At 52.9% G+C, this 14,093-nt stretch overlaps 5 protein-coding genes across 5 annotated transcripts; 4 read left to right on the forward strand and 1 right to left on the reverse strand.

The window, feature by feature from the left end:
• Positions 1-17: 17 nt before the first annotated feature.
• Positions 18-476, forward strand: BCR38DRAFT_344704 (uncharacterized protein; the record flags this gene model as incomplete). The annotated part of the gene is made up of 3 exons (XM_040856124.1): positions 18-139; positions 221-294; positions 397-476. 3 exons carry the CDS (start codon positions 18-20, stop codon positions 474-476), a joined length of 276 nt encoding a protein of 91 aa, XP_040714809.1.
• A 2,174-nt stretch (positions 477-2,650) lies between these two features.
• On the forward strand, positions 2,651-4,798 carry BCR38DRAFT_345013 (uncharacterized protein; the record flags this gene model as incomplete). The annotated part of the gene is made up of 2 exons (XM_040856150.1): positions 2,651-2,882; positions 2,940-4,798. The coding sequence occupies 2 exons, from the start codon at positions 2,651-2,653 to the stop codon at positions 4,796-4,798; spliced, it is 2,091 nt and encodes a 696-aa protein (XP_040714810.1).
• A 2,522-nt stretch (positions 4,799-7,320) lies between these two features.
• BCR38DRAFT_344995 (uncharacterized protein) lies at positions 7,321-9,338 on the forward strand (the record flags this gene model as incomplete). Its single annotated transcript, XM_040856148.1, has 2 exons — positions 7,321-9,239; positions 9,293-9,338. 2 exons carry the CDS (start codon positions 7,321-7,323, stop codon positions 9,336-9,338), a joined length of 1,965 nt encoding a protein of 654 aa, XP_040714811.1.
• Positions 9,339-10,874: 1,536 nt separating this feature from the next.
• On the forward strand, positions 10,875-12,382 carry BCR38DRAFT_436045 (uncharacterized protein). Its single transcript, XM_040860428.1, has 2 exons — positions 10,875-11,522; positions 11,629-12,382. The coding sequence occupies exons 1-2, from the start codon at positions 11,231-11,233 to the stop codon at positions 11,928-11,930; spliced, it is 594 nt and encodes a 197-aa protein (XP_040714812.1). The 5' UTR covers positions 10,875-11,230; the 3' UTR covers positions 11,931-12,382.
• A 336-nt stretch (positions 12,383-12,718) lies between these two features.
• Positions 12,719-13,852, reverse strand: BCR38DRAFT_485921 (uncharacterized protein; the record flags this gene model as incomplete). Its single annotated transcript, XM_040863956.1, has 2 exons — positions 12,719-13,293; positions 13,390-13,852. 2 exons carry the CDS (start codon positions 13,850-13,852, stop codon positions 12,719-12,721), a joined length of 1,038 nt encoding a protein of 345 aa, XP_040714813.1.
• Between the last annotated feature and the right edge of the window lie 241 nt (positions 13,853-14,093).

Here is a 14,093-nt window from a genome sequence, read left to right on the forward strand (position 1 = left end):
ACACCGACCCGCACATGATGGCTGAAGTCGAAGCTTGGCAGACGGTCCTCGTCTCGCTCTTAGTCATCTGCGCCTTGATAGGCGGCAGCTACGTTGCCTACGAGCAGGGCATGCTGGATCCACTGATTGAGAAGCTCGGGTAGGCTCTGCCAATCCCAGTGCACGATACTGAAGTAGGTATCACAACCTTCGAACTAACTTATGTGTGCCATTCCCTCAGTGTCATGATGTTCAAAGCCAAAGCCAAGGCAGAACAAGAGAAAATGGAAGCTCAGGGCAAAGACTACATGGACTGTGAGTGTTTTTATTTTTAGCCTGTTAATTTGATGAACCTAGCCCGCCGCCCCCAACTACCGAAACTGAAAGGTATATCCATTTGCTGATAATGATCTCCAGCGCAACTCAAGGGCAACAAGCAGGCTTCCGAGGTCTTGTCGGGAGACGGTCCCATTGGGTCATTGAAGAAACAGCTGTAAGGGGGAACGGGGACTTGGAGGGTTAGACGAAAGCCGAAATCTCGGGGTTCCCACTTTTCAGATCTTGGAATCTCGTGACGATCATCTTCAGGGTCCCTCCGACGCAGCGACAAACGAGCGAACGGAACAAACCCCCGATGCAGGCAAAAGAGTTGGTTCAGGGGATTGGAGTTTCGTGGTTTGGCTGGGTTAATCAGAGTCTGAGATACATGGAGTTTCAGAGGATGCAATTGCAAAGTTACTGAGTAATGATGAACGACTTATTAGCATTATTGACATACATTCCTGTACATATTTTGCCTAGCCGCGCGCGGAACGATCTACGCATGCCACTAGAGTACTGCTTCCGGCGCGGCGTCGAGTGGGGAGGATCGGCAGCATCGGTAGTGTACACAGCGAAACCCTATTGCATAGACAACTCGTAACGTATCTCCTGCGGGTGATCTCGGGGGGAACGGGGGGGGGGGACGGGTTTCACGACGTATTGGAGGCGGAGTAGGGCGGGGTCGATCTCATCAGACAGACTGGTCAAGGAAACCTATTTGATTGAAATCGTGGCGATGCCCACCAACTAGGAGAATTGTCCCGAATTGCTGGCCTGTGAGCGACGCGAACAGAAACATGCCATGTACGACAAGAACCGGCTTTCGTGATGCGGTTCAAGGATGACCCTGTGTTTGGGAACCAGCGGCATGGAACGGGGTCCGGGCACCCTGCGGAGGATGATCCCTATCCAAGACTAGCCCTTGATGTACGCTTTGATCTCTGTGCAATAATGACAACTCGGAAGGTCACGATGTAAGCGGTAGCGAGGTAGTAAACGACGTGCGTTGCGGTGTCATCTTGGGGGCTAGCGCTGCTTATGCCGTGCGTCTGCTTTGCAATATTGATTACTCTATGTGTATCACTTGCTGTGCATCAAACTTGAGGGTGTTTGCCTTTTCCAGCCGTCGATTCATGTTGGTGATTCCGCCGCCAAAGAAGAAGAGATGGGATAGCCGCTAATGCCGGCCTGTCAGTGCTCAAGTGCGTTTCCGGTAGGAACGCCGCTGCTACGCCAGTATTGGAAAAACGATGTGGAGAAGCAAGCAGGTAACCTTCCGAGGTTCAATTCGTTCTGAAGTTTGGTGTGGCCAATGTTCAACAAGTGGTACTACATGGTCAACATTTCTTTTTAAATTGAGGGACCGTCTCTGTGACACTGACGAGAGACACAGTGGGGGAGTGCGGAGCACAGCATTAGCGGTAGAGCCAAGGAGGAAAAAGGCACGAGAGGGCAAAACATCGGCGATTCGTTTGGTTGCGAAAATTGCCGGTGACAGTAATAGGAGGGCGAACAAATGTGGAGCATGCGTTCGTCCCGAAATTTGCAAGACTTGGATCAGACTTTGGAAGGCTTTCATGGGAGACCCTTCCGCCAAGTAAAATCCAAAAGGATGACAAGCCATGGCGACAGCCTTACGTTAGCCTCAAGCCACTGGTTTGACTGAATGCAGAAATGCAGATGTGTAGAGTGAGGAGTGCCCCAGTCCTTCGCCTTATTGTCTACATGCAGCAATTCCACTCCAAATTTGACTAGCTGGGGGGCTGCATTCTTTGCTTTTTGCGTACCTATTGAATGAAGTATTTACTGTAACTTCCTCCCGCGTCGGTTTTCTATGTTCCTACTTTAGCTTGCTGCTGCTTCCAGAGGGCCCCGCAGCTTCCGCCCCTCCCATTTACACCCGTGGACCATCTACATGTTGCCGGTACCTTATTAATTACCCTCGTTCCTGAATTTAAATCGTCAGTGACATTGATCCTGGACTCTTTGAGTTAGGCCACCGGCCGAGAAAGGTCCAGCATTCCCCTGCAGGCTGACCAGGTGTGCTGGTCACCCCCGCTAGCCACGCCACCCCATTTTGGAATTACACGCTTTGCCGCAAGTGTCAAACCGTCACTTGAGTTTCCCATCAGCTTGCCGCCATCTCCGTCTCTTTCCACCCCCTCCGTTCCCCAACACGCGACAGAGTAGAGTTCGCCAAAGACAGCCGCCCTCCCTTGTTGGCGTAGAAGCCTGATGGGTTCTGCGACACCCAACACCAACTCCCACCCCCATCGCCGTCTCTCTCCCTTGCGTCCATGATTCCATGATCTGAGGGCGCAACTGGTGGTTTACCTGGATAATCACAACCATGCAGCGGGTTTCGGCTCTGCTTCCAAGCTGGGACCGTAGCCGGAACAGCGCCGGGAGCGGCAGCACTAATGGCAACAAGACGAGCCTCGACAAGGTTCGCGGATGGGCCGACAAGATCCCCTCGCCAACGAATCGGTTGAGCACGTCTCGACTCACAAAGGAAGCCTTCTGGCCTACGACGCTGGATAAGGAATGCGAGAAGGCGGCTCGCATCCTCAAGTCGTTTTGCAGTACGACCAACAAACCGCCCAAGCTCGTAGGACCGTGTTACTGATAACCTTCCTTAGGCGATGGCTTCTTGGTCCCTGACGAGCGGCCAACCAGTCCGTTGACCACATCGAGCGGCGGCACCAGCACCAGTAGAGTCTTGAAGAAGATCCCGCCGAGAATAATGCAGAATGCCGTGGGGCTAGCCGTGTTTACTTCCATGCGCTCCGGCTTGTGGACGTCTGGATCGGGAGGTAGTGGTATCCTGCTAGCCCGTAAGGCGGATGGCACTTGGTCACCACCGTCCGGGCTGATGCTGCAGACTGCAACCCTGGGGTTTGTCTTAGGGGTTGACATATACGACTGCGTTGTCATCATCAACACGTTCACCATGCTGGAGACATTCGGCAGATCCAAATTCACACTCGGCACTGATGTCAGCCTGGCCGCAGGTCCCCTCGTATCGCTCGGGTTGCTCGAGAACGATATCAGATGGGCGGATTTGAGCGACACGGTCTTCACCTATGTGAAAGCGAAAGGGCAATCGGCCAACGTGAGGTTGGACGGCACCATCTTGAGCCACCGACCCGACGAGAACGAACGATTCTACGGCGCCAATTTCAGCATTCCCAAAATCCTCGCTGGCGACGTCAACCAAAGTCTGCCCCAGTTGAGATCATTGTCCGAAATACTCAAGGCGGCTGAAGGCAGGACGGACTACGACGCCGTACTTGTCGAGCAACTGGCTTCCACCCCATGTCCCTCAGATGCAAGTATAGAATCGCCGTCTAGCGTAAGCTCATTATCGCCATCTTTTGGCATTCCCGACATCGAAGATCCTGACCCGTTCGGGGTCTTGGCGCTCGAGATGGCGGGACTGGAAATTCGCGAGGCCGGAACGAGGCTCAGGCCCGAAAGCAGCCAGTTCGAGTATGCCCCAAGCCCCACAAGCATTGCGTTCCCCAGAGCCGGGCGCCAAAGCGTCGACACTTACTTGTCGAGAAGTAATAGAGGTAGCTACATGTCCAGCAAAACGATGGCCACCGAGCGCAGTCAAATGACTGATGCGTGTACTCAAACAGAGCTCAACACGCCGGAAACGACACCGAGCCCGAGCTACAGCGAGAATGGGCAACCGCGGCGAATTAGCGAGGAGGTGCCAAAATTTGAAGAAGAACCCGAGGAAGTCGATTATACCAAGATCGACTTGAGCGCCCTGCGAAACTTGTCGGCGTTTCCAGATTTGGAAGAGGAACCCATCACCGCGAGTCCAGAAAAGCATGTCTCGAATGGCGAAGCTGAGGCGCACACCAGCGCTGAAGCCGAAAAACCAGATATTCATGTCACCAACGACGATGGAGTTGACGCCGACGACGAAGAAATGGGCGATTCTGATAGCGAGGACGAGTTTGAAGACGCAGAACAGCAGGAGGAGGAAGAGCCTGTAGTGTATGAGGTTGCGACAGCACAAGCCCCCCCTCGTATGACTATCGTTGCGGCTCAGGCTATCCAGATGAAGGGGGCAGTGGTCACAATTCCTCGCCGAATCCCGCCACCTTTGCCGCTTCGCAGCCCAGCTCGCATGTCTCGCGCAAGCAAAAGCGAGTTTGGCGATGTGAGCATGATGGCCAGCCCTCTCCGACAAGAGTTCGAAACCGGCGTTCAGATTGAGGAGGCTGCAACCCCCAAGCCTGGCGAGACGTTCATCGCTTCTACGAACGGTGCTGCCAGTCCGCTGAGCACGGCTGGCGACGCGGAACCAGCCACTAGTAGCACGGAGGTCGAACGCTCGGCAACGCCAACTCAGGAGACAATCAACCCGCTGTCCGACAGCCACGATCAAGCACGTGCAGCAGTTACGGCAACGCAACCAGCATTCATCGAGGCAGAGAAGGTTGAGCCCGAGTCCAACCATGGCGTACCGGTATCGGTTGCATAAAACGCATATTATACCATTTTCCACACTCCTTCATGACGATTTAAGATATGGGCACGGAGTTTTCATTTAGCGACATCACACGGGCTGCGGAAAGGCTCTCGATTTTTTTTCCACAGAGGCATGAGAGGCGGCGCGCAGGAAACGAAACGAACGGTTGCTTCTTACTTTATATGGGACTTTCACGAGAACAGTGGAAAGAAAGCGAGGCCATCCATCTGGGTCCTATGTGAGCCGCCCCCTCCCCAAGAAGGGAGAGAGAGAGAGAGAATAGTCTTTTTTTTGCCAAAATGTATTAGATAATTCTTTGTACATAATCTACGTTACGGCGGAGTGGAGTGTTTGATTGAACTCATGGGTCTGGGTGGAACGGACTCTTTGGAATGGGACAGCATCGGTTTCTCTTGGCGACTAGCCATCTGTACACTTATGACGATGCGAGGAACACTTTACTCGCCAGGGGAGAACCTTCAGGGATTTGCCTAACGAAAACCAACAGTCAATTTAATGTCTGTTATACATTCAGTAGCAGACTTGGTTACTTAGTGGCAGGGCCGTGGCTTGAGACTACTCTTGATATGTTCGGTCTTGCGAAACAATACGGAGGACCGATATAGCCAAGGGTATTTTCAGGTAGCCTCGACATGCTGGATATCCATCGAGGACGTAGACATAATGCATAACGCACTCCTATTCTTGACAAGTCCTAAAACAGCCTGACAAAACCAACCAGATTCCCAAACAAACTTTACCACTTACCTAATTCATATTGATAGCCGTATCCGAATCAAGTCACCATTCTTAGAAATGCATTTACCTCATTCTACTCAGGACAATACCAAGCCCCTACATGGCGAAAGAACATATGTCTACGTATGTCATCGAAAGGCAAGCAACCCACTCACTGCGGTATTGAATTCCAAAAGAGATCTCCATCAAATCTTGACGCTAGTTTTTGAGATGCTGATTCCACAACAAGGAGGATCAACAATCATGAATTATGTTAAACGAATAGAGAGTGCTCATGTAGTAAACACAAGTAGATGTGAGAGAGCCAGGTCAGTAAGACAAACCCTCTTTGAATGTTGGGGGCAGTGGGAGTGCATCAGACAAGGCCCAGTTGATAGTATCTTAGCACAAGATACAGTTGTACTCTTTGAAAGTTGAGGCCTTTGAAGAAGCTGTGAATGTCCTGTGAGTTTGCAGGCAGAAAATCAATACCCAGTCGTGTTATTTACAGACTGGCCTGGAGTTTGGTCCCCCAATCCCCCAGGCCTCTCAAGCTCCAAACTACCAACGGTACAGAGTGCATGAGAACTGCACTTTTTCATTCCTTTCCTGGAAGGGAGCTGAATTAGAGGGGTCTGCCGATAACCACAAGGCTTACCGCAGACTAATATTTTCGGCACTTGCCCTAGATCCGCGTTCTCGGCGGTGGCCTTTGACCAATGCTCTCTCTCGTGCCTGCCTTGGTCAAAGTTCACATGCGTGCCTTGGACCAACATCCACGAGGCTTTCCTGTGATCCATATCCAAAAGCTCATCTTCGATCAAAGTTTACGAGCTTGCCTTGGACCAACGTTTGTTTACACACCTGCCTGCGATTAACGAACTTGCCGCCCAGAAACGTTCTAAGTTTGCGCAGCATGGAAACTCAAGACGCTCCCCATAGGTAAACGAACACAACACTTTCCTCTGATCAATATTCATGATGGCTCGGCCCAGGGGTACGAAGCGCATCACTGGCATGTGGAGAAGACCCGGCGTTTCGGCCCCGCAGGCCAGTTTGCCGGCACACCAAGACGGAACGGCAGTTGCAGATACGGACGGTGGAGCAGCGGCAACGGCAGCATCAGCCCCAGCCACAGCCATTACCCCTGTTAAAGTCAGGTAAGTCATGGTACTCCATACTCCAAACTCCAAGAACATGGGGTCCAAAGTGGCACAGTCTCTTGGGGCAGCTGGCTGTTTCAAAACAATGGCCAAGAAAAGGAAGCAGTGGCAGCTTTCATCTGGATGTTGGAATAAGCAACTGCCCACAGAACTTGCCATTTGAGGCTCGTCAAAAAAGTTATTCTATACCCGAGTCATCCAAGTGCATCGCACTTAGATCAGTCGATTTTTGCCCCCCATTGGCCAATCGGCACCGGATTAACCCCAAGTTCCAGTACAAGCAGTCGTGATCCGCAAAACGCCGACCGCACCGCAAGTCAGTCGGAATCCACGCCGCAGAGCTCAAAGTGGCATCGCGTTGGTCCGCGCGAACTTCAGGGTATCCTCAACTCGTGGGCAAACCACGACGCTTCGGACCCAGACAACGAGGAGGACGACGACGACGCTGTCTCGAGTAACGACGAACGCGAAAACAGCCCCGGAATCCCATCGACTCCCAGTCGAGCGCATCCGCAGCATTTCTCACCCACCAAGAACGACTTGACGCCTCGCCAACAGCGAGCCCTTGAGCGAGAGTCGCGCAGGAAAAACACCTTCCTTTCCGCAATCAGCGAGGACGAAGATAACGACACCATGTCGAGTCAGCAAGGAAAGTGGCGCGAGGAGCAGGTGCTCATTATCTGCCCCGGCAGCCACACCACCATGGCCCAGCTGGGATGCAGCGAGCTCACACCACCGGCGCATCGCATTCCCACCCGTATGTTCAAGGATGACGAGACCGATGAGTACCGACCCTTCCACACCTATAAGCGCAAGAAGCAAGGCGCGAATGGTGATGGAGGCGGCAATGACTACGAATATGTCGAAGACCGCGACTCGACTGAGGGTGCCGTATACCCCATTCAGGGTGGTCGCATCGTGAATACGCAAGCCTTCCTCGCATTCTTGGACCACGTGCACAGTTTGCTCACGACGACATATCACAACACTCCCATTATGCTCATGGCGTCGCCCCAATGGACACGACCCGACTGCGAGACAATTGCGCGGTACATCTTCGAGAAGACTAAGACTCCCGCTCTATGTCTGCTGCACAGTGCCGTCGCTGCTCAGTACGGCTTAAAATGGCCTACCATGACCGTGGTGGACATTGGATTTGAGAAGGTGGATGTCACTTGCATACACGACCACATCATCGTCAGCCACAAGGACCTGGGTTTCCCGACACCTACGCGATACATTTCAGGCGGTGAAGTATTCACCCAGAAACTGCTATCGTTGCTGAGGGACAAGAACTTCACATACGACATGGCTGAGCAATTGAAGAAAAGCCCTCTCTGTGAAGTCTTGCCGTATGCAGCTGACCTGCCGGAACTCATGGACCTGCCTACGGAAGGTGGATCTGATACCGCAGCAGTTGCCGAGGTGCCCAAAGTCAACGAGCCTGCGGTCCCCTTGGGAGTTGATGACGAAAGTGGCAACATCGATGAGAAGGCAGATAACGACGGTGTCCTCGATGTGGCCAACATCGTGACGAGTGGAAACGCGAGAGAGTTTCTTGCCAAGAAAGAAAGGGAGAAGGCGGAAAAGGCCAAGGCCAAGAAGGGCAAAGCTCAAGAAGCTGAGGCTGCTGCGGCGAAGGCTGTCCGCCTGCCCAACTCGAGACGCAAGGTCAACGTCTTTCATTACGAGGAGCTCGTGCACGAGGATGTACAGGTCCCCGAATCGAACGGAGCGCCGAAGCCCGCAGAGGCAACCCTGGCAAACGGAGAGGCACCTGCGCCGGAAAACACTCCCGCAAACGGCGATGCAGAGGCGGCAGTGCCGGCTAACGGCGACACGAGTAGTAGTGACGCTCTCCCCTTCGCTGCGGATGCTACTGGCTCCATCACTCAGCGCAGAACGAAGCGCGTCCGGCGGGATATTGAGGTTGGCCTCGAGCGATTCCTCTTTGCCGACCGCGGTGAGATTGATCGCATCACGGACACCATCTACCGCGCAATTCAGAACATCGATGAGATCTACAAGAGATCAGGCTGCTGGGACAACATTGTTTTCGTCGGAAACGGCAGCCGGCTGCGAGGTCTCAAGGAGAACATCATGCAGACGTTGAACGCTCGACACCTTGTCTCGCCCAGCACTGCCACGATTTTCACGTCTGAGCTTCCCTCGAACATGGCCACGCCTACTGGCACAGGTTCTCAAACGCCCACGGGCTCCTTCACCGGTCCGTTGCCGACGACAAGCTCTGTGAATCCGCTTTTGCAGGCTGCGACCACAGCATCCCTCGGTGTACCTGGCCAGGTCAATGCGCCTGGCTCGACAACGGGCGAAGCCGGTCCCAGCCACCACCAGTCTCATGCGCAGACTCCGACCAGCATCAAGATGGCAAGCTTGCCGACGTATCTGGCAGAGTGGACCAAGAATGGCTACGAGGAGGCCATGTTCCTGGGCTCGCTAGTAGCCGCCCGGCTTGCCTACTGCATTCACAATCTGGATGCGTCGACCACCGAGGCCCAACGCCAGATGAGCCTCAACCGTGTTGACTATAAGTAAGTCGTGTTTCCCTAGATGGCAATGAGTTGTTACTAATTGCGTTCCACAGCGAACTTGGCCCGAAGGGTGTTCGCACGCATTCCATGCTTGGTTAATGTGGTGCTGGTCTATCGTAAGGAAACAGTGAATTCACCACTCTGGGAGCTTCAGAGGGTTGGTCCGGTTGGCTTTCATTCTCGGAGTCTGAGGGCTATAAAAAAGGCGTCTTGAGAGCCGGACGATTGAGGAACGTGTATACCTCAGCCTTGGCACTAGAGAGGCTTAAGCGTTGATTTTAGGCTTGGGGCGCAGAGATTGCTCAATAATTGCTTGCCGCAGACTGGATCCTCACAGGGCTGAGGGATGCCCTTTTTAGGCTGTATAATAGGCATATCTACACGAACACATAGACATTCTCCCGAGGCTAGGAGTTTTGACTACCTTGATGGCAAGATCATCGGGAGATAGAACATGGCAGATGTCTGCGATTGCGGACTTGTCGTTGAGTCGATTCCAAGACAGTCTTCTTTGACCTCGAGAAGAGCTCTTTGCCGTAGGTACTGTATCATTATTAAACGTCATAAGCTCAGGTTGACATGGAGTGTGCGCTTCTGGGTTGTGAGCAACCAGGAGACAGCTTCAGAGTGGCGAGCTCAGTTGTTATGGCCGCACACGCCGTTCTTGTTGCCTACTCGAACCACCCAGAGTTAAATGTTACAGCAAAGTGACTATTGCCAAGTCACTACTGGGCCTTGTCATGACCATGTCCTGTTGATGTGACGGAGACATAGTTGATACCATAGACCGACCGGCCTTATCATCCCCGCCATGAACCACTGCGACGACCTCGTTGGTGGATATAGCCATCGCAGGCAACAGCTTCACTAGATGCGGCACCACAGTGGCGAGATTGCCACCAGAAAATTTCGTCAACACAGTCATAGTCTTGTTTGACTCCGTGGTTGCCTAGAGTAATGTCAGCAGAACCTACTGTCCGCCCCGCTTTCAGGACACCAGAATGCCGCCCTCAAAATGTACATATAAAGGTGCTGCCCCTCGTACTCATGTATGCCTTTATTTCTTCTCCAGCTCTTCTTGGCCTCTCTGGCTTAGATCATGTGTAGTATCTGTTCTTTTCAAGTTTGATTACTTGGAATCTCTCCATATCATGCCCATTTTTTGCAAATCGAGATGGCCTGGGTCCGCTGTGCGCTGCATAATGACTTGGCTTCCACTGTGTCTCTGGTATTACACTGCTTCCAGATTGACGCGAACTGTTGTGATGTGAGGACCTTCATTGCTTGCTCTGGCTTGGACAGGGTGGTGAGGAAGGTTGGGGTGGGAATAGGTCAGCTGGGAAGAACTGCAGGCATATTGAGGTGAACGCTGCTGCTTGGTGGATGGGAGTATGTATAGCAGGTTAGGTCCACTGATAGACTATGTATCCCTAGTCTTGTTGCTTGAACTGTATATTCATTTATCCATAACAAAGGTAACGAGCAGCGTCGTTTGTGGTAATATGCTGACCACGACACAACATCTGGTTCAGCTATGCTCGTACGGGATTCTTGTTCCGGCGTCAAACCGGGGATAGCCATGTCTGGTCAAGTCGAATATGACAATCCATTGGTTGTCCACTGCAACAATGGAATTGGGTGCATGTCTGAACGACCGGCGGGATCGGAGCCGACAGGCCCCGTACTTCCGGAGGAAGCCGTAACGCACTTCAACCTTAGAACACGCAACTAAACGCGCCAGAACAAACCATCTTTTGTTCTAAACTCAACCTCCTTTGTACTCCAAGGTCGAGGGATCACTCACCCAAGCTTCGTACTTGCATTTGGCGCCTGCGCGAAGCTGCCAAAACTAGTCATTTCGACTGGGTTGACCCACGAGCACTACCTCGAGCGACCCAGCTGCCCGCCATCGTCATCACCTCCACTCAGTGTCGCCCGACGAACGACTAACGACGCGCCCACGCACCCGCACACCCATCCAAAAAGGAACGATGGCCAACGAACAGATCTCGCTGCCCTCGGTGATCCTCATCGTGGTGCTTTCGGTTGTGGTTCTGCGGTACTTGTTCCTGTCGCCAGCGCGGCCGTCAGCACAGCAGCAGCAGCAGGCGCAGGCGCGGGATTCGGCCGCCGCGCAGCGCAGAAGGGACGCCGCGGTCGAGCAGCTGCAGCAGATGTTCCCGCAGGTGGACCGGAGGACGTTATTGTGGGATCTGCAGCGGACGGGGGGCAATATGTCGGCGACGACGGAGAGGATCTTGTCGGGACGGGTAGAGACTGTGAGTTCCACCTGGACGACCCTGAGATCTTATGATTTCACCCTCTTTTGATTTGCGTCTTCTGGCACCCCGTTTCCTGTTCACGACATATTCACTGATATTCTTCCCAGCCCCCGGTGACCTTCCAACCCCCTCCGCCCCCTCACCAAGCCCCTCCTTGACCTCGCAGTCGCACGTACAAAAGGCGCCTCCCAGTGTGACGGAGCCGGATCTGATCACGCGGTACAACCTCCAGAACAAGGTTAGCGGGGCGAGCGAGGACGCAGCGGACGACAAGAAGGCCCAGGGGTGGAGTTCAAACAAGGACGAGAGGCAATCCCTGCTGCAGAAGCGGCGCAACGAGATGATTCTGCAGGCGCGGAGGCGGATGGAGGCGAAAATAGCCGCCGAAAGGGCTGCTGGGGGTAGTTGACGTGCGGACTGATGGTATGGGACAGATGGAGGAGTAGCTGAATGGCGGGCTAGGATTGTACACCTCATCACGCGTTGACGGATATTCCCCCGAGACAGTTTTTATGTAGGATTGTACGAGACCATTCAAGGAGGGGGGGGAAGGGGGCGGTAACGGCTTTGGTATATATTACCCGCATGTGTTTTTGGAGATCGGTATGTAGCCATTCTAGCCAGCGAGCACATTCAATAATGGGTCAATAATGGGAGCACGCTTCACAAGTTGTGTCAGTCCGTCCAGCGAATAATCCGCGGTTACGTAGTTTGGACTCCCAAATGTAGGCGTGGTTGCGACAGGTCCAAGGTCCTAAGGGTATCCGTCCTTAATACCCCGGGGGTTAAATCATATCCCGGGAGCTCAATGCACTGGTCGGATGTGGTGAAATGTGTGCTACATGTAGTTTACCTAAGGGTATAACTTGATAGAAGTCACGACACAAGTAATGAAGCTATTGTTTGACTGTTATATTCGAGTACATAGGAGAATAACCATGTCTATACGCTGGAAGCCGGTACGCATACTTTGAAATGCTTTCAAATACCCAATATGCCCAGAATCTTGCAAATCATACAGTCTATGCCGCAACCTGACCTTATCCATCCTATAATGTTCAAGACTTAGGCTAGTTTCTGTGTGGCAGGAATCTGATACTGATGCCGTTTGTGCATCAACCCTATAATGACCCAGAAGCCTCGGGGGACTGTGGATTCCGTCGACTTCCTATTCGCAACACCTCATCGTGGTGTGGTTTAGTTCTCAACCCAGGGTTGCAGCTGAATTCGTGGTTGGCGGCCAATCTTCACAATGCCGTCCCCAAACCCGTCCTGTATGCCACTAGTCAAGCTATCCATCGTCCAGGCGGCGAAGCCACTCATAAACTGCCCGACCCTTCCATCGCCAATGGAGCTAATCCGTCCGCTGAGAACCACACTATGCTTCCCAACGGCATTGGCGACGAAGGTCCCTCGAGCCATAATGTGATGCGAAATGTTGTACTGCCTTTCATAATATGCACCGAAGCGGGCAACGTTGAGCAGGAAGCACCAGACGGCGTGCATTAACACAACCATCATAAAAACTGAATACTGCACGCCGCGGTGCAAGAACGTTTTGCCCCGGTCCGAGGGCCGCCGTATGGTCACCCTACGTTCCGGCCGTGGCCTTTCAGCGAGCCATGGGGCGGACCGCAAAATGATATCCGTCTCTAGTTCCGTCAGATTGTCCGGGCAGGCTTTCAAGAAATAGGCGACGCCGTCGATATAGGAGCGTCGCTCGAAAGAAGAGTCTACCATTTCCTCCGAGGCCATGCCCGTCAGATGCGCACCTGCCAAACGCGGGTTAAAAAAGGAATACGGCGCAAGTAGAAATCACATGCGAGCGGGACGTTTATCTCAGATAGCGCTGAGGATGCGTTACATACCTTGGCGTGCATATCTCCACTTGATACCGGACGGGGACCATCGAAGGTTGGTTGAGTCGAACGAGGACGCGCTGAATTGACGAGGCAGCCGTTTTTCCTGTTCCCTCCTCTCCTCCATGACCGTTGGTAGGGATGTCTCAAATGGCTGATGTTTATAACCTATACTGCTGGCCGCCGTCGACGTGCTGGTTGAGACCTCCGTTATTCCCGACTCCGCATCCGAAAAGATAGACTCGGAAGCTGACGAGTGACTGCTTGAGCTAGTGGCGGTCGAGACAGCATCCGAGTACGGAGGCGGAGCTGAAGATCGGCGAGGAAGCGCAGGCAAGCTGACGGATTTCCTCAATGATTTAGTAAAGGGGATGACCGGCATTCTCGATTGAACCGACGTCGGCAGCATGTTGAACACTTGCATCATCGACAGGTTTACAGGCTGCTCCATCTGGGCGGATGGGAAAGACATCGTGACCTCAAGAGAGAGGCAGATACCGGGCTGTATCTGGTATGGATGGCAACCACATAGAAAAACCAGACAACATAAAAAGACTGTACCAGAAAAGAAGTATGTGAAAGGGCGTGTCGAAAATATCTGTGTGTTGGATTGCAGCTTATCAATAAAAGGTATCAATAAGCTCAGGTATTCCCCAGTTTCCCAGTCCTCCAGACTCTGTATGTCTAAGCCAGACGCAAACTTTCCCATGTTG

Source organism: Pseudomassariella vexata (assembly GCF_002105095.1).
Source record: "Pseudomassariella vexata strain CBS 129021 chromosome Unknown BCR38scaffold_8, whole genome shotgun sequence".
Taxonomy (NCBI): Eukaryota; Fungi; Ascomycota; class Sordariomycetes; order Amphisphaeriales; family Pseudomassariaceae; genus Pseudomassariella; species Pseudomassariella vexata.

What these genes read in the sequence shown, in the direction of transcription:
- BCR38DRAFT_436045 (XM_040860428.1), top strand. Translation starts at nt 11,231, where the DNA reads ATGGCCAACGAACAGATCTCGCTGCCCTCGGTGATCCTCATCGTGGTG. An exon ending in GGGACGGGTAGAGACTGTGA is followed by an intron (nt 11,523 to 11,628) that starts GTTCCACCTGGA and finishes TATTCTTCCCAG; the next exon opens with CCCCCGGTGACCTTCCAACC.